Below are 24,098 nucleotides of genomic sequence, written 5' to 3'. Positions count from 1 at the left end.
CTTTTTCATAATTAGAAGGTCTGTTACTATGATTATAATATAACATGTGGTAAACAGCAGGTAGATCCAGCATTTCATGGAGAATTTACAATGTTCTGGACAGATTGAAATAAACATGTTGTTTACAAAATCAAAATCAATGATTCAGGTCAGGTAGAAAATGAACTTGATTTTGGACAAGGTTAAATCCTCAATACAATTATCCATAACATATAATAAATATAAAACTGACAAACAATGCAAATTAAATATATATAACAATATGCAAAAGAATGTTTTTTTTCTTCTAATTTTCAGTAAACAGTGATTCCCATAATATTATTAGCAATCTAAATACCTCTTTTAACATTTTCACAATTATATAACTCCATTCTTTCATTTATTGCTTTTATGTCATCCCATGATAACATTAATAACCTGCTAATTTAACTTGGCAACAAAAAAAAATATCATTCTCAAAAAGAATTCAGAAATTCTGATCTAACCTTGCACATGTTGGAAACAGGTATCAGACCAGAAGAGCAAACTGTAACATTGCCACTGTGTTTTAAAAACCTTTAACAAACTGACATTACACATTGTAGAAAGCAAAGTGGGTGAGTGGCATAACATGACCTTTAGAGTTGAGAAGACTAGATGTAAAGACTGACACTGGCTACTAATATTTTAGCTAGCAATGGAATTCATTAGGAATCTATAAGATGTAAAGCAAAAAATGATTAATTTGTGCTTGATGGCATTTTCTACTTTAATTTCAAGAAATCATTAATCCATGTCTGATGGCATTTTTTACTTTTATTTCAAGAAAACATTAATCTACATTTCATGGCATTTTCTACTTTTATTTCAAGAAATCATTAATCTATGTCTGATACCATTTTTAACTTTTATTTCAAGAAATCATTAATCTATGTCTGATGGCATTTTCTACTTCTATTTCAAGAAATCATTAATCTATGTCTGATGTCATTTTCTACTTTTATTTCAAGAAATCATTAATCTATGTCTGATAACATTTTTAACTTTTATTTTAAGAAATCATTAATCTATGTCTGATGGCATTTTCTACTTTTATTTCAAGAAATCATTATTCTATGTCTGATGGCATTTATATTTTTATTTCAAGAAAACATTAATCTATGTCTGATACCATTTTTAACTTTTATTTCAAGAAATCATTAATCTATGTCTGATGGCATTTTCTACTTTTATTTCAAGAAATCATTAATCTATGTCTGATAACATTTTCTACTTTTATTTCAAGAAAATAGTAATCTATGTCTGATGGCATTTGCTATTTTTATTTCAAGAAAACATTATTAATCTTTGATACCATTTTTAACGTTTATTTCAAGAAATCATTAATCTATGTCTGATGGCATTCTCTACTTTTATTTCAAGAAAATATTAATCTTTGATACCATTTTTAACTTTTATTTCAGGAAATCATTAATCTATGTCTGATGGCATTTTCTACTTTTATTTCAAGAAATCATTAATCTTTGATACCATTTTTAACTTTTATTTCAAGAAATCATTAATCTATGTCTGATGGCATTTTCTACTTTTATTTCAAGAAATCATTAATCTATGTCTGATGGCATTTTCTACTTTCATTTCAAGAAAACATTAATCTATGTCTGATACCATTTTTAACTTTTATTTCAAGAAATCATTAATCTATGTCTGATGGCATTTTCTACTTTTATTTCAAGAAAATCATTAATCTATGTCTGATGGCATTTTCTACTTTTATTTCAAGAAAACATTAATCTATGTCTGATACCATTTTTAACTTTTATTTCAAGAAATCATTAATCTATGTCTGATGGCATTTGCTATTTTTATTTCAAGAAATCATTAATCTGTGTCTGATGGCATTTTCTACTTTTATCTCAAGAAATCATTCATCTATGTCTGATGGCATTTTCTACTTTTATTTCAAGAAAACATTAATCTTTGATACCATTTTTAACTTTTATTTCAGGAAATCATTAATCTATGTCTGATGGCATTTTCTACTTTCATTTCAAGAAATCATTAATCTTTGATACCATTTTTAACTTTTATTTCAAGAAATCATTAATCTATGTCTGATGGCATTTTCTACTTTTATTTCAAGACAATCATTAATCTGTGTTTGATGGCATTTTCTACCTTTTTTTCAAGAAAATCATTAATCTATGTCTGATGGCATTTGCTACTTTTATTTCAAGAAATCATTAATCTATGTCTGATGGCATTTTCTACTTTTATTTCAAAAGAATCATTGATCCGTTTTTGATGGCATTTTCTACTTTTATTTCAAGAAAATCATTAATCTATGTCTGATGGCATTTGCTATTTTTATTTCAAGAAATCATTAATCTATGTCTGATGGCATTTTCTACTTTTATTTCAAGAAAATCATTAATCTGTGTTTGATGGCATTTTCTATTTTTATTTCAAGAAAATCATTAATCTATGTCTGATGGCATTTGCTACTTTTATTTCAGGAAATCATTAATCTATGTCTGATGGCAGTTTCTACTTTTATTTCAAGAAAATCATTGATCTGTGCTTGATGGCATTTTCTACTTTTATTTCAAGAAAATCATTAATCTATGTCTGATGGCATTTTCTACTTTTATTTCAAGAAAATCATTAATCTATGTCTGATGGCATTTGCTACTTTTATTTCAAGAAATCATTAATCTATGTCTGATGGCAGTTTCTACTTTTATTTCAAGAAAATCATTGATCTGTGCTTGATGGCATTTTCTACTTTTATTTCAAGAAAATCATTAATCTATGTCTGATGGCATTTGCTATTTTTATTTCAAGAAATCATTAATCTATGTCTGATGGCATTTTCTACTTTTATTTCAAGAAAATCATTAATCTGTGTTTGATGGCATTTTCTACCTTTTTTCAAGAAAATCATTAATCTATGTCTGATGGCATTTGCTACTTTTATTTCAAGAAATCATTAATCTATGTCTGATGGCATTTTCTACTTTTATTTCAAAAGAATCATTGATCTGTTTTTGATGGCATTTTCTACTTTTATTTCAAGAAAATCATTAATCTATGTCTGATGGCATTTGCTATTTTTATTTCAAGAAATCATTAATCTATGTCTGATGGCATTTTCTACTTTTATTTCAAGAAAATCATTAATCTGTGTTTGATGGCATTTTCTACTTTTATTTCAAGAAAATCATTAATCTGTGTCTGATGGCATTTGCTACTTTTATTTCAAGAAATCATTAATCTATGTCTGATGGTAGTTTCTACTTTTATTTCAAGAAAATCGTTGATCTGTGCTTGATGGCATTTTCTACTTTTATTTCAAGAAAATCATTAATCTATGTCTGATGGCATTTGCTATTTTTATTTCAAGGAATCATTAATCTATGTCTGATGGCATTTTCTACTTTTATTTCAAGAAAATCATTAATCTGTGTTTGATGGCATTTTCTACTTTTATTTCAAGAAAATCATTAATCTGTGTTTGATGGCATTTTCTACTTTTATTTCAAGAAAACACTGAAACAGAGATTTTTTGACAACTTACTTTTACAAATTGTTTTGAAGAAGGAAAGTTTTAATACATTTAGGAATAAAGAACATTATGATCTACAACCAAGCAAGCAATAATATATTTTTCCTCAAAATTACTTGGGCTCATGTTAGCGACAATAATATACCTTAATTAACAATTATAATTAAAAACCTGCATAATACAGTGTTAGCTACATGTGCATGCAACAAAATGTATTTCTCAATGGTCAAAATATGCAATGCAGATAAATGTTTAGCTTTAAATGGGTGATGTCATAAGTGACCACTAACCATTAAGCGAGATAACAAAGGTTACATCCAAGGTGGTCCTCAACAGTTTCATATTTTTCGTATTTTGCAGGGGGTTAGAATTTTAAAGAAAAAGAATTTCCCCAGGTTTCCTCGTTGGTTATACTGGTTATTTAAAAAAGACCTTGTATATCTAATAGGTATTCAAAGAACCTTTAATTCCCTTTATTTTGGTGTATGATTGATGGGTGTAATATGGGTAATAAATTATACAGTTTGGCTTTACTCCAGATGTGCACCTTTAAAAAAACTGCTAGCTCTACTTGGTCTTTTCACTACCTAGACTTCAAGGGGCAGGAGACAGTTTGTTGCACAAAATTTAATGTTGCATCCACCTGCCTAATATAAAAATTCATAAAAAATAAAATACATAAGTGAGGTCAAAAAGGTCCATATTTTTGGATAGGTGTAATAAAGCAACACATAAGAATATCATTCACTTGATTGGACAAGTCAATGAAAATTCATGGAATAAAAACTTGATGCACTCCACCCCAAATTTATAATGGCGTATTTCATGTACGAAGGCCATTTTTGAGAACATGTGATGCTCACAGTGCAAACACAAGCCCTTTCCCTTGGTAATAATTTTTAAAACCATTATGTACTTAATAGTTTGATGCCATTCAAAATAGTTGTCATCCAATCAGTTTTTTAGATATTCTACTTTCTTTGAACCCACATGTCTACTGCCATAAGTAGCTATCTCTGCTTCCTAGCCAACTATTGGTATTTCACTGGCTTCATACTGTGCTGTGACTGCATCAGGTGCAACTGCCTCACATCAGTTTCAAGAACAACACAAGCTGGAAAGACCAAATTCACAAATATGTCTATATCTTTAGTTATCGCACAATAATATCTCAAAAAGTTACACCATACCCTTGTGTTAAGAAATTTGCCAGGGGCCAGTATGCAGAACTGTCCCCTGTCACCTCAGAGGTAGATTGTAACAAAAAAAGTGCAGATAACTTTTTTTATGCATTTTATATCTGGTAATTCATTCATTGCACTTTCAGAAGCTGGTATTGTCTAGTAGGGCAAAATTTATTTTTCATATTTTAATAGGTGCTAAAGAGAGTGTACTTTAGACTAATTCATGCTGATTGAACACAAAGGAGCAGACATTTTTAGTTAGCAGTATGCTTAGATCATGTACAGTTTCCACAAGTACAGTATCCAAAGAAATGTCATCCACATTACATCAAAGGAGCATATAGGTATGCCAACAGTCTCTCCATCATGCATGTTTCAGATGCAAACAACTTCACCTATCATACATCACTCTCTCAGAAGCACATAACTCGTGAGCACCTCCAATATCGTAAGATGTAGCCTAAGACGTTGTTGTTGTTATAGGGTTTAACGCCATTTTTCAGCACAAGATAGGCTGTACATAGCGGCCAGTATTAATGGTGGAGGAAGAACCCCAGAAAACCCCAGAAAGAACCACCGACCCATGAGAAGCTGCCGGCAAGTTTTCTCAAACATCCACATTGGCTGAGCCCGAGACTCGAACCCATGCAGATAGAGGTGAGATGGCAGTGATCCGTGATGGAGAGCACTTTAGACAACTCAGCCACTCGAGGCCTAAGACGTAACCCTGTCTTTGAAATCGAGTAGCATTACCACTCATGCTGCTTTACCACCAATCTCTGCAGAGTATGAATTAAAAATTCTCTAACCTGTAGGATAGTATTATTTGTATGAAAATATTAATTCTGCCTACTATTATCAGGCATTTTCTATAGAATCCAGAGGTAGCACTTTCATTTCTGTCTGGTGTATATTTATAATTCTCTATAATTAATTCTATATACCTTGATTTCTTTCATAGGAATCTGGAATGACTGTGTAGATACAGGAGAATTAATTACTAGTTTGTCATACGAGTGTCTGCTACATACGAATGCATATAACACTGATTGAGTAACATCATTGTTTGGTGATGTGTGCTTGGTTGTGAGGGAATATGGGCTCGTGTGTGCAGGCAAGGCAATGGTTGCCTTTTACCCATGGACCTGGGTTCAAATCTCCGTAGAGTACGAATTCAAAATTCCCTAACCTGTATGATAGTATTATTTGTATATATATATATATATATATTGTCAAACCTGCCTTGAAGGTCCCAGCTGTTAAGCTATCGCCTACCCTAAGCAGCCACTTTTCACATTGTTCATGTCTCGTAAATCAATTGCTTTGCCAAAACACCTACATTAAGCAGCCACTTGCCTTAGATTCCATACTATTCAGTTCCCAGAGATGTCAGCTTAAAACAAGTCCAGTTAATAATAATAATATATATATATATATATATATATATATATATATATATATATATATATATATATATATATATATATATATATATATTGAATTATAGGACATATAAAGGTAATTGTTAAACATATTCTACTAATTGTAAAAAGAATGAATCATGATTTTAAGAATATTCTTATGCGATAGTTTGCACTTCTGAATTGCATTATAGAACTCCATTGAACATTGCTGTCCTAAATTTGAGGGAAATTGGTGAGCTTCACAAACTTGAGCAAAAATGGTGGTATGCCAAGGGTGAATGTGGCATGGACTCAAAAGTAAGTTAACATCTATTTACATATCTGTCTCGTAGGACTGTATTTATTGCAAAAATACCCCTTTGACGGATATGTCCTTTCATGCATTACTTATGTACTTATGCCTGCAATGCACCCAGAGACCCTTACGAGAGGTTTCATCCATACTAATAGTAATTAAGTTATAACAAAAATAGAAGTCAAAGATTTTGTTTCATGTTACATTAAAAAGTGAATTTTCTAAATACGATAAATAATTATTATGCGGTTATTCATCAGTATTAATAAGATTCTATTTTTGCAAAAGAATAGGTTATTGGTTTATATTTTTATAACTGACTCATGTATTTTATCGTGTATAATTTCAGTTTGATTTATATACAGTTCTCGGTTGTTGCAACATATACACTTCACAGATTCATCATACAAAATAATACATGTTGACTTAAAAGGAAATATTTTTGTGTATCATGAAAGCCATTTTTATGCAGATTGATAGATGCTGTAAACCTGCATTTTTACAGACAAATGACATTCTAAATTAAATAAGCGTGAATAGTTATAGGAAACTAAATTCTGGCCTATGAAAAGGAAAAAGAAAAACAGCAGCTTAGTAGGTCTCTGTTTAATTAATGTACCACCCCAACCCCAACCCTCCAACAAACAAAACAATAAAAAACAAAAGAAATGAAAACAAAATACATTTATAAAGAAAGCTGTACCTTTAAATCTCACCCTTCCCTTTTCCAGGATGCAACTACCAGTGCACTGACTTTGAGCCATGTATCAGGTATTTTCCATATTCTTGTTGGAGGGCTTGTCTTGGCAATGTGCATTGCACTAATAGAGTTTTTCATACACCGACACATTCGAATAAGGAAAAAGAAACAGGTAGGTCAGCCTCTAAATTGTTGTCATGCTCAGCCTGTTTCACTCACTGCTCAAAGTAATTCGGAAGTTATACTGTAGGGCTGTTTTTTGCCATAAGTCAATGTGTGCATTATTTTGAAGATATAGTAGATAATGCTCATATGAATATTGAAATGCTTGACTGCATGCTACATCCAATATGCACATTCAAATGCTTGACTGCATGCTGCATCCAATATGCACATTTAAATGCTTGACTGCATGCTACATCCAATATGCACATTCAAATGCTTGACTGCATGCTGCATCCAATATGCACATTTAAATGCTTGACTGCATGCTATATCCAATATGCACATTTAAATGCTTGACTGTATCCAATGTGCATATTTAAATGCTTGAATGCATGCTGCATCCAATATGCACATTTAAATGCTTGACTGCATGCTGCATCCAATATGCACATTTAAATGCTTGACTGCATGCTGTATCCAATATGCACATTTAAATGCTTGACTGCATGCTGTATCCAATATGCACATTTAAATGCTTGACTGCATGCTGCATCCAATATGCACATTGAAATGCTTGACTGTATCCAATGTGCATATTTAAATGCTTGACTGCATGCTGCATCCAATATGCACATTTAAATGCTTGACTGCATGCTGCATCCAATGTGCACATTTAAATGCTTGACTGCATGCTGCATTCAATATGCACATTTAAATGCTTGACTGTATGCTGTATCCAATATGAACATTTAAATGCTTGACTGCATGCTGCATCCAATATGCACATTTAAATGCTTGACTGCATGCTGCATCTAATATGCACATTGAAATGCTTGATTGTATCCAATGTGCATATTTAAATGCTTGACTGCATGCTGTATCCAATATGCACATTTAAATGCTTGACTGCATGCTGTATCCAATATGCACATTTAAATGCTTGACTGCATGCTGCATCCAATGTGCACATTTAAATGCTTGACTGCATGCTGCATCCAATATGCACATTTAAATGCTTGACTGCATGCTGTATCCAATATGCACATTTAAATGCTTGACTGCATGCTGCATCCAATATGCACATTGAAATGCTTGACTGTATCCAATGTGCATATTTAAATGCTTGACTGCATGCTGCATCCAATATGCACATTGAAATGCTTGACTGTATCCAATGTGCATATTTAAATGCTTGACTGCATGCTGCATCCAATGTACACATTTAAATGCTTGACTGCATGCTGCATCCAATATGCACATTTAAATGCTTGACTGCATGCTACATCCAATATGCACATTTAAATGCTTGACTGCATGCTGCATCCAATATGCACATTTAAATGCTTGACTGCATGCTGCATCCAATATTCACATTTAAATGCTTGACTACATGCTATATCCAATATGCATATTTAAATGCTTGACTGCATGCTGCATCCAGTATGCACATTTAAATGCTTGACTGCATGCTGCATCCAATGTGCACATTTAAATGCTTGAGTACATGCTGCATCCAATATGCACACAAGATAACATGAAGAAATTAACAGTTGCATGCCTCAACAGATGGTTAACTGAATCTACACTCACATCATTGATTGAAGATAAAGCATTGACCACTGAATGAAGAAATTTGAATATGGTAGTTAAGAGAGACAGAAGTAAAATAAAATAACTATTTCATTGTGAACCAGCATTTTGATGTAACATGTAAATTAGATTTTGAGCAAACAAATTGCAAAGGATTTTAGTTTGTTCAGTTTGATTGGTTGAAACTTTAAGCTCAATCTCAAAATCAGGCACACGTTTTATGATCTTTAGCTAGGCACAGATACCAGAAAATTCTGAGCTCAATGTGAAACTCATTTTATATTCATAGCCAAGAAATAAATGTTTTAAACTAAAGCTTTTTTCTAGTTTGGCTGACACATGATGTATATTCAAATGGTCTCAAACATTTTATAATGACCAGTTCTTATAAATATCAAATTAGTATTAACAGTAGAGTGCAGTACTATGGCTATTCTTGGAATCAATGACTGAGTCAAAATGCTCCTTTCGAATTTTCTCAAGATAACCAAGACACAAAATGTGGATGAAACTGTTGTTACTTTACAAAAAGACCAAGTTGCTATAGTTTATTCAGGAATAATTTATCAGTTCAGTAATTGTCTAAATTTCCTGATTCATAATTATTAAAACATGATTGTAGAAGCAGGCAGCTTTGTTTAGACTATCAAAAAAAATTCTTAATTTTCAAATATATTTTTAATATAACATGTATGCACAAAACCAAAAAGGAATTAAACTAAAACTTTCTGTATAAGGTAAAGTCGACGGGTGTAAGGATTGTTAAGAAGCAACCAATGGAAGTACTAAAAGAAGTGGGTTACGTCGACCGAGAGCAGCAGCCAATGGTGGGTAATTTCATATTATTTATTTAAGTCCTAACACTTTATACAATGCCTGATCATGTAATATTGTTGGTTTAACACTGAAATGAAATGGGATAATCCAGAAGACTGACCTGAGATGGGCAACCATTTTGCACTTACCAGAAGAGTGATTTAAGCCAGAACTGCTGATGTGCAAAAGGAATATGTTACCACCTCACATGATTGGTCCTTTTTTTCTTCTCCAACTAGCTTTAACTTGCATGATGTAACCCATAGTCCAGGCAACAGAGAACCTTATTTTTAATTTTACTATCGTCTGAAATCGGCCATATACAATCTGCTTAAAAGAGACTAAATAATACAAGTTTTATTTTCCATACTCTAAGCATCATACAGAGTGGAGATATGCCATTTTTGCCCCCATTTTATGTTTTTGGGCCCTGATACGTGTTATAGACTCTATCCCCATGACTTGGCAAGCGTGCTGCATACAACGGGCATCCTATGGATGATTAGCATTAAACATCACGACAGTGACAGGTCATGGTGGGATAGCGGCTTATGACATATATGAGCCTAAAAGGGTGGAATGGGGGCAAAAACTGGCCAGATTATCACTATTCTTACTATGTACAATCCATGAATGATTAGCATGCAGACACATTTTTGAGACTGTATACAGTATCTGCACACATCAGTGGCAGGTCGCTAGGCAGTCAACAGTGCTGAATTGACTAATACTTCCCAGGCTATATAAACCTTGCTGTGTGATTACAACTTCTGGAAATTTTATCAAAATGGTCGATCTTGCATGGCCTTAACTTCAAAGAGATAAGCTATTTGATTAAATCTACACCAGGTTAGAACAGAATTTTTTTAACTATTTTTTTTTTTACTAATATCGAAAAATAACTGAATATTTCTAGTGAAAGAGCTGGAAAATATCCAGTCGGCCTATAAGTACTGTCTATGTATGTGGAACAAGCTTCCACTACATGTAAACTCTGCTGAAAATATTAGAGTATTTAAAAAGAGATATCAACAGCATGTATGTGTTTCTAATAGATAATGGAATTTTGTATTTTACATGTAATACTAAACATATTAAAATAAACAGTTATTAATGCTATCATCATATAATGTGTATTTGTTATACTCTCCTTGTCAGGACCTCAAGGGAGAATAGTCCGTGACTAATGAGTCACCCTCTATAAATAATGCATTATTATTATTATTATTATTATTATTATTACACGATGCATAGATAGTAATGGCTTATTGTTAGGTATTATCTCATAAAGGGAGGGGCCCATCATGAGTTTTCCAAACAATTTCTTAATGCTAAATATGTGGTTTACAACAAACATTTTAAAATGCATGTGGTGTTTTGTTATGGTGATGGACTTAATAAGGAGAACTAATTAATGATAATACTTAAAGGTATGGTCTGTGAAGTCCTTTGTCCATTTGTTAACGAACACCAGTAGATACTATAATGACAATAAGAGAGCTTATGCACATGGGCGCTCGCAGGATTTTTAATATGTCGGAGATCAGGATTTTTTGCGGGGGGGGGGGGGGGGGGACAGTCAGTCATGGTTGGGAGAGTTAGTATAGAATCAGTCTAAAACTTAAGCTGATATTTACTAAGCGCTTTGAAATGAATCTTGTGACATATTTTCAGCTTCATTTGCATGATTAAACTTGTCGGAATTTAGATATATGTCTGTATATTGCATCATGATTTTGGAGAGGGTCATTTGACCCACCCACCCTTTGACCTATGCTGCAGGCGCCCATGCTTATGCATCAATCATTGAATTTTCCCACCGACAATTAATTATTAATTTTTGTAAAAACAAAATGGCAATACGGTATTTTTGATCTTTTTTGCAAACGTAAATCTTCATAGTTGAAATTTTTTACCATAATTTAATGGATTTATTTTGAAAACTACAAAGTGATATGGACGAAAAATTATGATCCATTTAAATAATTATTATGTGATTGCACAGACTGATACAGAAGTAAATGACAAATAGCTAGGACTGACATGATTGCAGTTTCTGATCCTGGCAGATACAAAAACTTAAACAAGTTATTGATGGATTTCTTAATTAAGGGAGGTTTTCCATTACATAAGCATGTCTACCATACTTTAGTTAAAACAGATCACACAACAGCATATAATAAAACTGCCAAGTTGTATATGAAAGGCAGACATACTTGAATTATTGAGACCCCTACTTAAACTGAATCCACCACCGATTGTTATTACAAAAGCAATGGTAAAACAATTCAATTTGCATGTGAGCTTATTGTAGAGATATCTAGAGTCAAAGCTGACTTACTTGAGATAGTAGGTGTGTTTCAATGAAACCTTTGACATACTGAGAATGGAAAAACCATTGTCATATTAAGGGTGAATGAAAACATTATGGAACTGCTGAGTATGTTTGTGACCGAGCACATCAAGCTCAAGTACTTGACTTCAAACTTCATAATGCATAATGGTGAGTTATGGCAATTATTCCAAGCACATACAAACTGGTAGAGATGCTCGACAACTGTTAATAAATGATTTCTGGAATCACATCTTTGTTACAAAACCTTGGCCAGTCTGGAATTAAAGTAGATATTGTTCTGAATACGCATTTGGTTATGACAATAAAATAAAACCTGACAATGATGATTGTTACGCTGTGGGTTCACAGCAGTGCTCGTACAATCCTGAACCATAAAAGACTCCTGATGCCATGAATGATGAAATTGACAAAGGCGTTGAAAGATTCTTTAGATGTTGGAGGATTACCTCAATTTGGGATCGGGATGGACTTTTGAAAGATGTATCCAATTCAAGGTACATCTCTCACAGTATAAACCATTGAATGGATCCAGTTACATAACAACGCCAGAGTGGGTCCCACCAATGTCTGATAAAAGTAAAAAGTCTTGACAACAGATGTTTAGAATAGTCGATTTTGTCTGGGTTATATCCGGTTACTGATCGGATATTTGCGACCTGCCTCAAAAATACCGGGTGAACTAAACTTTGGTAATATCAGAATTTCTATGCATGTTAGTAAGACCACTCTAAACAAATTTAAAGCATTTTCCCCTTGTATCAATGTTAAGGTGTTCACTTACGGAAAAGGTTTTGATCTGCTTGAACTATCCCTACTTAAACAACATGGACGAATACATATTGATTTGTTGCTGCTGATTCAAATGAAAAAATCAGTCGGTATCACTCTCCACTAATCTTTCCTGGTCACTTAAGTGACACATCGAACATGTGAATAAGAACTTATATGCAGACATTGTAGCATACACATAACACATATGGATAGTATGAAGATCACTAGTCATGATCCCTGGAAATAGAGACCACGTTATTGAAACTCTTGACAAATATATCTTTTGGTGGGCATACGTAAAATGTAAAAATACACTTATAAAAAATGTATAAATTTAGTCAAAGAGAAGGAAACATGGGGCTTGGGAAAGCAGGATGATAGAGGTTCAACTCTTAGAACAACCCCCACAAACAAAAATGAATAAATAAATATATTTTCTTACAAAATTCTTTTTGATTTTTATACTAGAACAGCAACACATAATATTGAGAATGGGAAAAAAAACACATAAAAGCCTTAAATGTTTCAAAAAAGAGCCATTGTGTGTGTGGGGGGGGGGGGGGTTGACGCAGTTTCACTGCTCCAAAATCTAATACACAAATAAATGGCAAGATATTCAGAGACCGGAAATGAAAATGTGAAGAAAATATAATTCCAGAATAAATATAGCTGATGATGTGGTCAATGTTTTAAGTGAGCTTCACAATAATCCATTCATCCAAGAAATTATTTTGACGAAACACAAGATTCCTGTTGTCATGGTTTATAACAACCAACAGATGGATGATATGATCAGAAACTATGAAGGAGATGACAGAAATGTTCATGGTGTTGATAGAACTTCTAGTGTCTAGCACCTTCAATGGAGCAGCATGCCATTCAACAACTAGTATGGCATGGTATGCCACAAATGGAAAATGATAGACATGTGCATAAATTTACGCTGACAAAACCACCACCAACAACAAAATCCAGATTTATCAGCACCAGCAATATCAATTTTAAATGTCCAAAGGCTTCCGAAAATGTTGGGAAAAACTCAGGTCAGTGGAAACGGCCAGCATCAGAAAAGACTATAAATATCATTAATGACAAATTGTCGATATTAATGTGTGCTAACTACATGTTTGCACCATAATGCCCCAGTGCTAGACGTCACTATAAACTACCACACGACATGATGCCCCAGTGCTAGACATCACTATAAACTGCCACGCAGCATGATTCCCCAGTGCTAGACATCACTATAAACTGCCACACTGCATACATCATAGCAGTATACCTGAAAAATTGTTAAAGCTACGTTTAAAATCCAAATTACACACACACCACACATGAAATATATATTTTTTTCTCTCTTAAAATGTTCTTTCATAAGTTGTTACTTTATAATTTGCATGCATTACTTTATAAATACCTGTTTCGTTTAAATCAGCAGACTTGCGAAGACATTGGCATTTAATTGACATGAATATTTATTTAAGAGTAAATCGAAATTCTTTCCATACCAAATTCCAAATTCGCAAATGAAGGCTGTACATGGCTGATATAGAACTTGGTTATTCACTATGTTTTCCAACAAGACCTAGCATCCTATGGATGCACAGTATATTTAATGAGAGCCTCTGTGTGTAATCTTGGCTTTCATACCTCCTTTGCCGACCCACCTTTCAATTTGTTCTCAAGCACCTGGTCAGCAATCACATTCAAGTCATGGATGAGATCGACATCGGCACAGTGATATGCATGTATATCATTTGATGCCTTATAGTCAGTGCCATATTGGTGACATGTAGTATCACTACAATTTACTGGTGCTTCACCGTGCTTTGGTTGTTTGTTAGAATCGATTGTTATATCCATTCGTGCACCAGGCTCACAGTAATTATATCCTTGAATGTGTTTTTCACCAGGATGGTTTTCCTGTTGATTTATTTTGTGCAGTAGTGATATCGCTGCTGACTTTGTTTGAAATCAGCAATTACTGCTTGTCCATTACAAGTTTGAACTCATACTGTATACCGTATTATTCAATGGCATCAAGAAAATGGAAATTCACAGATGCTTTCCTGTAAATGACTACTATTTATGACAATGTGATGCGTGAGCACCAAGTCGATCCTGCACAAATATTTTTGCAAGGCCAACATTAAAACACTGACATCATTTATTTAACTCAACAATATGCACATATATCTAAAGTAATCCATGACAAGTGTAACATTAATGATATCTCATGCATTGACATGCATGGTCTTGAAATTATTCGTTTGATTCAGTGTGCCGCTGACAGCACTTTGAATGAATTTCAGAATATAATTGCGCGGATCACAAACGAATTGTATAAATTTCTCACTATTGACTGGAACTTGTTGGGGTAGATATCGTGCATGTCTGGATACAAACCTGTCTTACACATTAATTTAGCAATGGTAACAATCATATAAAATGTCTGCCAGTAATGTTATGAGGAGTGACACCATAAATCCACTCATGAACAGCAGAAACTGATTCATATTGTTATAGAAGGCCTCACAGTTGGCACCACTGATTAAACCAAGAAAGGAAATAGCTGAACCTGCTGAATATTTTTAAAAGGCTACAAGAGCAGCAGTGGAAGAAGTGGCAGCATTAATGGGAACAGGAAAAAACTGGTCACAGTTCCTAAGTTAGCAATGCTCACCAAGGCTATCAAAATGCAGCATGAGAAACTGCAGGGACTACATAACAGTTACCCTAAGGTCCAAGAAGGAGCAAGCTGAGGCATCAACACCATCCAAATATAAGTCAAAAGTTGTCATGTGTTGAAATATTTAATGAACTTTGCATTCAAAAAGGATATTGTAGCATTTGCAGCTAATTTTCCAAATGATTCAATAAAGTATGTCGGGCTAAGTTACATGGTTCATTTAAAAACGACAGCAACTGATGTTTGGGCCAAGTGGATACATTAATAAAGGTTTAATAATGGTAAGGAATCAAGTCAAGAGTGGAATGAATTTATACGTGACGTGTAAAAAAAAATAGCAAATTTTGTCTAAATAAGAGCAGGATTTCAACAAGAGCAACAGCCAAAATGTACAGCCACACAACCTGTACCTGAATCTCACACAGTGGAAGAAAAATCAGAATGGGTAGCGAAGAGGTACAAAGGTTGGCAAAGCAACTGTTACCAAAATGTATACCCCACAAAGAAAGAAGGCCTTGATTGACTATGTGACCCTAACGACCTCGCAGATCAATTGGAAACACATGTGAGATCAGTTTTGCGCAGGCAACAATGCACCAGAAGTCATTAATGAAGCCACATCAACTTGCCAGTGACTGTTTGCCAATGACATAAGGGACAAAAATACTTGCTCTGATGCATGAATTTGCTGACGTTATCAGTGATATAATGATGTATGCGACACCGATAAGGAGTTCTGAAATGCTTGAGACATCTTGTATGAAATATATGCCATGATGCAGCAGGTTGTTGTAAATACAACCCAGAGCGTTATCTCGATGATCACAATCTCATTATTGAAACTTGAATTTAGTGTGACTTTTTTGGCAAGTAATATCGCTTGTGAATCACGCACACTTGTAATCGCATTTGCATTGCTGCGAGTGTATTACAGTTGGCCTAATATTCAATCACAATCCTGCGATTAACTCATTCATATTTTCAACAGACACTGGCACCAGGTGGAATAATACTGAACTTTCTGCTGGCATGTTATGACTTGGAATCGAATGATGAAGACATTTTATGAAGAATCAAGCTGGTGGCTGGTGAAGACTAAAATTTCATTATGTGCCAATAAGTTCATACTTAGTCTTGTCATCCCAATAAAATCTCAGATGTATGTGATTGACATTGCAGTCATCAGTAAAATTAGTTTTAGGTTGGCCTGACAGTTCAGATGATAAACGATTTTTACATGTGTGATATCAAATCGCACCTGAAATTGTAAGGATTACCTCAGCGACACAGATCAATTTAACTTATGATGTTTTCCATGGCATTTATGAAAGCAGGTCTGAAACAACTTTCATACTTGTTCATGGTTATTTTCTGTTTGGGTTTTCAACAACTGTGGAACCAGTTGATTTAATGGTGATTACACCCGCATCACCTGTATATTATCATGTCAAAACAATTGGTTGACACATATTCATTTTACTCTTTTGGATCAAGATGGGCATGTTGTTAATCTTTGAGGTGAAACATTGATGATACAACTGTACACTGGAGCTCGACCTGACATTTAATATAATAATGACTGTCGTACGTGGACATGTGAAACCTGTGTGCAGTGTTAACGTGAGAAAACCCATTTACTGGCCTCTGTGACATTCGTGGATTGTTCTTAGGCACACCAAAAGTGCTATGGCCTCATGCACTACACCAATTGTTGAACACTTTTCAATGTGAATCATTGGTAGCATTAAAAGTGCTGCTGTGGATCCAAAGAAACAACTGGGATTGCAGGTGGCTCAATGATTTCGAGATCAAATACAATGATTAGTGACTCAGCCCCAGTTACACTACCATCAACAGAGACAATGCTGCCTGCAGTTGTTAATATCAGTTTCATTGATTGCAAATCTGGCAATGGGAAGTGGATTATAGTTGAGGATGGCAAAGCTATCATGCAAAAGGTATTAGATGAAAACAATAATGTATAAACAATGGCCCAGATCACATGGGCAAGCTTGTTAATGGATCAAAGTAAAAGAGTATTCAGTATTACTCATTTAGGCCAAGACTGCAATAAATTAAAAATAGAATTACAAGTGCAGTACACGTCTATGTTTTATTTTTATTGGGTCCCATAAGTGGTAATATCTCAATATGGTATTTTGACTCGTATGGACATGCACCACCCGTTGAAGTTAATTATTTAACCAGACACTGTAAACACAACTGTTTTATTCGACTATACATGTACCAGTACAAACTCAGTTGGGTGGTCCCAAATGTTGTCATCCTGTTACTGAAGTGCTGCATGCAATGGTGTGTTCACCAACCCCGCAAGGAGTTATTGATTTCATATTAAAGTATGTTTGATATTATACAAAATGTCTATTAACATTTGTGGACATTATTCAGCCTGACTATGCAGTGCTGTATTGAAACTGAGCAGATTTGCCACAAAGTGGATTTGATTGAGTTTACTGTGTTGTTCTTGACGTCAGTCTAGGTGAATCAGAGACATTGGTTGCTATTATCTCAGTTATATAGATGTAGCTGAGGCTGTGGGGTAAAAAACATGGATGCAAAGATTGCAGAGTTGCTGGAGCCACCACTCATAGTAATTTCATTTACAGGACACATAAGAATTTTGATCAGTGAAGGAAAGGTGGAAAAGACTGCCACCATAACAAGTGGTGGACTTCTTTTTGAAGACGTAGATGGTTTTGTTAAACCTAAATCTTACATTTTATTTGTGCGCGAGTGAGCCTGGTTCATATTTATTCATCACATCTGGTTTTTCTGGTGGTGGAGTTCAGTAGCAGTATTAAAAAGATATCCAGTTTGATTAAGGTTATAAAAATGTTTTTGCTTCTGGTTTTACCGGAGATAAAATACAACTCGAAGGACTAGGTATCAGTCCATTTGGGTACTTGAGCATTTTGAACATTTTGTTTAAGAATCGGTTTATCAATATATACATGATGGATTCTTACTGTGATGATGAGGTTGCAAAATTTACTGATGGGGTGTTACACCAATTAGCAATGGACGTTAATGTCTATATCAGTTTTGTCCCACTTGTCGATGAATATCTGCTTAAAAGAGTGTTACCAGACCTTTGTATACACTCAGATATAATCTTGTTCAAGTTCAAATCAACAATTGGAATCACCCAGATGGACCACAACCAACTCAAGGTCAGTTTGTAATCATCGCACAAGCAAACGCCAAAAGTTGACTGCAAATCCTGGTGCAAAACCACTCCAGCAAATATTTTATACTAACATTGACTCATTTGAGAAAAGAAGGATGTCTACTGTCATTCAACAAGGTTGTAATTGTTTGGTTAACATGTCACTGAGCAATAATGATCATTGGATGTAAAAGGTATAGGCAAATTGGTGGATTATTCTACTGACTGTAATGCTGAACCCAATGTTAAACGATGAGAATGCATAATTCTGGGAAATGTTTAATATTTCCCGAAGAAGAGATTTTCTATGATTGTATGACAGTTGCACCAGTAAAACAGTAAATAATAACTGGTGTTTCTGGCATAAACAAATTGCCAAATTAAGATTTGATATGTTTACATTCATGAGTATGTGTGTATTCAGAGCTGCTTGCACAAAGTTGCAACACAACTAGTAAACTGTATTTGGTAACTATTGAAGATAAAATAACAAGCATGGCTGAATTTGAACCTGTGCTGGCAGGAAAGCAAAAACACGGGCAAATTTGAACACAGATAAGAAATCATGCAATTGTGGATTTACAAACAATAAAAGTCGAGTAATTTTGCTTTTAAAAGCAAAAAAGATATATAAGTGGCAACAGTTCAAGTAGACTTTCTGCCACAAATTATTAAAGAAGTACATTACCTGCATGTAAAAGAAATACAACCAGATTATATCAGATATGGAATGCTCTCAAATAATGCCATGAGGTAAAAGTAACTGATATCAATAAAAAAATCAACAGCTTAATTTTAATAGTATCAAGACCTTAGAACAAGAAACTCTACCAAATATGGGTTATGATTCATCTTTAATGATCATGGGATAAAATGAAATAGAAAATAAAATAAAAGATATGGAAAGATGACTTATAATCACAGCTCCTCAGACATGAATGTATTACAGCAATATCTTCACACTTGATATTAAAACTTGTAGAATATACTCTAAAACGATATGGAGAAGAAAAAGGCAAAGATATAGCAAAGGAAATGATAAAGAACATCAAAGCCAAACTGGAGTTTCAGAAACATCAGAATTACCACATGTTTGGTGCAGTAGAGCCTTTCTTGAAAGACCACCCCTTCTGCCAAAAAATTTTGGTCTTGCAAGACAGGTGGTCTCTCATAACAGGTCATAATACTATATAATCAATTAATCTATGCATTGAGAATAAGGTCTCTCAAGACAGGTGGTCTTACATAACAGTGGTCTTTCAAGACAGGTTTTACTGTAATAAAACAGTATTCAAGTATTGATCTAGTACTGGTTGCCTAGTGGCCTGCCACTGATGTGTGCAGATACCGTATACAGTCTCAAGAATGTGTCTGCATGCTAATCATTCCTGTGTTGTACATAGTATGAGTAGAAATAATCTGGCCAGTTTTTGCCACCTTATTACCCTTTTAGGCACTGATATATGTCATAATCCTCTATCCCCCCCATGACTGGTCCATTTCATGGATGTTTAATGCTAATCATCCATAGGATGCCCATTGTATGCAGCATGCTTATCAAGTCATGAGACTATGACAAATATCAGGGCCCAAAAACGTAAAATGGGGGCAAAAGTGGCATATTGATACTACTTGGAGTGATGTAGTCTTTATGACACTGGAGACCACTACTAAAATAATTTAACATGGATGGGTGTACATTGATCCTTACAAGTACCCACAAAAAAGTTTGAACATGGTTGTATCATTTTCCATCCTCACATCTGTAGCTGACATTATTGATCACAGATCACTTCAATATTTTTTTTTATGTTGCTGCAAGCTCACTCTTGAGATCCTTACTCGGTACCATCCTTTCAAAAAAGAAAAGTCACTTTCCAATTTCAGCATTTTGACCTCTACATTCTCAATCCATGCGAAAGCATCATTGAACAACATCGTTAATCTTTATTTTACATTGTTCCACATGTTTTGCAGGAATTTCTTCTCTAATTACATGTCATTTTCTGTTAGCTCCTTCATTTCTATTGCAGCTATTTGGTTTTCACAGCTAACTTGTGCAAAAATGGTTGAGTTGAGGCAACAATGCCCAAACCATGCAATTACCATTATTCTTTCCAGTGTTATATTAGAGACAATGCAGATCATCACTTCCATTCAAAAGTGAGCAAAGTATCACAACTGCTCTTACAAATTAAAAAAATTAAGTTAAAACCTGGCATTTTATTTGATATGAATAATAAAAGCACACACTTAATGTTTTGCCCCCTACCAACTTTAGAGAGTGGTAGAAAGTTGTTGTTGTTGTAGGGTTTAATGCCATTTTTCAGCACACGATAGGCTATACATGGCGGCCAGTATTAATGGTGGAGGAAGAACCCGGAAAAAACCCGGAAAGAACCACCGACCCACGAGAAGTTACTGGCAAGCTTTCTCACATACCCACATTAGCCGAATCCGAGACTCAAACCCATGCAGGCAGAGGTGAGATGGCAGTTTTCCGTAACGGAGAGCGCTTTAGACCACTCGGCCACTTGCGGCCCCGTGGTAGAAGGTAGGGATTGAATGAGTAAGTGAGAAAAGACTGGAAACAAGAGTTTTGATACATATTTCTAGTTGAACTTGACAATTTGCCATCTGATAATCTTCTTTACTCCCTCCTCAAGAACTATTTGCCCTTCTTGGCAAAGAAAGAACACTTTATTTTAAAATTACCGGTACCCAATCAAGAAACTGGTTTGGTTGGGGATGTGTGCTCAGTTCACTGAGTTCATCATGTAAAACATTCTTGTAACTAATTTTTATGTATATATAACATACTGTTTTCTCAGCAGTGTATATCAGACATGTATAGAAAGTAAAAGTTATATCATATATATATATATTGTGCATCCAATATCTCAAATCTAGACTGAATGCTGATTATCACAGTTCTTTTCCATTGACTATCAGTTGACAATTAATTTCTGTTCCAGTTTGGTCAATCTCTTGGAAGCCCTGGAAGTCTCATAAGTCAAGCTGCCACTCCACTTGTGACCTTTGAAAGCACCAGTCCTACTGGCACAAGCCATACCAAGATCCTTTGATAGGATATATGTCATCTAATGTTTGTGAACTATGTGTGAATTTATCTTCCAGTCATTTATCAAGTTTAACATTCTTTAAATATCTGCCTTCCTACTGTGTGTTAAAATTACGTCTATTCTTCTTCATCCATTGCGGACCTGTAAATATTTTAACTCTTCATGAATTTTTAATAAAAATTATTTAATCACTGTGCTTCTGAAAGACGTGGAGACCATGGAAATGGTCTGTCCATGTGTCTGTTATCATGTGTTCATGTGTGTGACTGTGTTATATTGCAAGCTTCTTGTTAGAAACAGACACATTGAAATGAGGATGTGATTGGGGTAAATTATAATAGTAAATTATTATTATTATTATTTCATTGTTATTATTATTATTATTATTATTATTATTATTATTGATGGCAGCAACAGTGCTGGTGCAGCTGCAGTGACTATTATGATTATTAATATGAGATTCGTACCTTCAGAAATGAGGTATTTTGGATAGTATTTGAGACACTTGCAATTTTTGGACACAAGTTTTATAATTATACTTTTAAGAATCACACAGATTTAGCTGATACAAGTCAAATGATGCCAAAATGAACAAAAAATAGAAAGGGAAAATTATGTCGCCAGATATACGGATTTTCAAAGAACACATTCAATGTGCTAAAAATCAAATCGTAACGATTTTAATGTTTTAAAAAATGTTGAAATGTAAGTAGCTGTGATGGTTACCCAGTACTGTAAAATCAAGGAAATGTGTTAAGTATTTGACATTCATTCTGAAAGAATGACACATATGCATTATAAGCCAAGTCTGAACATTAGAATTCATGTGTTTATTATTAACAAAATTGACTGGCTACCCATACACACTTTACAGATACACGTACTTGTATCAAATAAACATATTTGTCAAAGATATTAATGACAGACCAGTATACACCTTACAAATTCAAAAGACCTGTGAATCCCTGTTGAGTTTTAACTATACATACATGAGCATTTGTTATATTATTTTCAAATGTAGCAGTTATAAATATTCGTCCATAAAACCTACATGCAAGTACAAAAAATTTAACTTGCATTCAATGTACAACCATATGAACTTGCTATCTTATATGCACGAGTCTGACAGTTATCTCTGAAAAGACTGAATCTATATATCTAATAGTATTCCATACACATCTTGGTCAATATTTTTTATTTTATATCATCGATATCTATGACATTCTTTGTACTCTCAGAGTACCACAGGAAAACTAACAGCTTTTAATTTTTTTATTTGTTACAGAGATGTAATTATTGTGAGCAAATTATGCTTGAAACACAAAGGTACACTGATTCAAGAAATATTTGCAGTATTTAACAAATGCATTCGTGTATATATTAAAGATCCCTGAATTTTCTTTCTTGCAAGGTTTAAAATTAACACAATCAAAATTTTAAGAACAAATACATGATCAGCTTTTCCCTTTATGATCTAAAGAAATTGGGAAAAATGAATAATCAATAAATAAGGAATATGTATGATTCAGGTTTTGCAGTGGCTCTCTTGAAATAATGTGTGTACAGATCTTAAGACGAACAATCAATACTTTTGCGAATTGTATCTTCTTGGTTGGCAGAAATGGTCCATAGAAATTTTATAACAGTAATTTTATATTAATTTTGCAGAATTTGAACATTTTAATTTATCTTAAACCTCTGCTAGTTCCTGATACACATGTTGGACCTATAAATAAAATGTACTGAAAAATATCAATAACGACATTATAACTTGAAATAAGAGACCCCTGTTGTCCAGCCCATCTCAAAATGTTGTCATTTTGAAATGAAATAATGTCACAGTAGACATAACCTTCTATAAAGTATGTATACTGAGTGCATAGAATATTAGTTCATCAGTTGACATCTGCAAAATGTCATTTTTCTTGTTATGTCTTTCATATATTGATTAAAATTGACAAACTTTGCATTGACGTTAAGTTTACTTATTGCATACAAAACAGAGTAGAAATGTTTGTAAGCAATATGGTCAGGACTTACAGGTCAAGTCCATCAGAAGCAAAGCACTGTTGTAAAACCCGAAGGAAGAGAGTCGCTCGTTGTCAGAGAAAGAATTGTGCTAGCTTTATAATGATTCATCCAAAGTATCCAGACAATCATGAAAGGGTTTGAGGAAGATAAGCAAATAAAAAAAACTTGACCAAAATCATAATGCAAATATTTTATGACTGTAACATTGTTTCCAAAGTCATACCTGCTAGTGAACATGTTGTAGAATGAATTGTTGCAGCATT

General features: G+C 33.9%; 1 protein-coding gene across 1 annotated transcript in view; it reads left to right on the top strand.

The window, feature by feature from the left end:
- LOC149797400 (glutamate receptor 2-like) overlaps positions 1 to 23,771 on the top strand; it is a 196,476-nt gene extending 172,705 nt beyond the window's left edge. The window contains exons 15-18 of the mRNA XM_089962177.1: positions 6,344 to 6,449; positions 7,179 to 7,319; positions 9,640 to 9,729; positions 21,697 to 23,771. Coding sequence (XP_089818303.1) covers positions 6,344 to 6,449; positions 7,179 to 7,319; positions 9,640 to 9,729; positions 21,697 to 21,807 — 448 coding nt within the window. The 3' untranslated portion in view covers positions 21,808 to 23,771. The remainder of the gene's footprint in view (positions 1 to 6,343; positions 6,450 to 7,178; positions 7,320 to 9,639; positions 9,730 to 21,696) is intronic.
- Positions 23,772 to 24,098: the final 327 nt, after the last annotated feature.

This window comes from Sinohyriopsis cumingii, chromosome 6 (genome assembly GCF_028554795.1).
Source record: "Sinohyriopsis cumingii isolate HCF-2022 chromosome 6, ASM2855479v2, whole genome shotgun sequence".
Classification (NCBI taxonomy): domain Eukaryota; kingdom Metazoa; phylum Mollusca; class Bivalvia; order Unionida; family Unionidae; genus Sinohyriopsis; species Sinohyriopsis cumingii.
The sequence above is the reverse complement of the archived record's forward strand: the minus strand, read 5'-3'. Positions and strand labels throughout refer to the sequence as shown.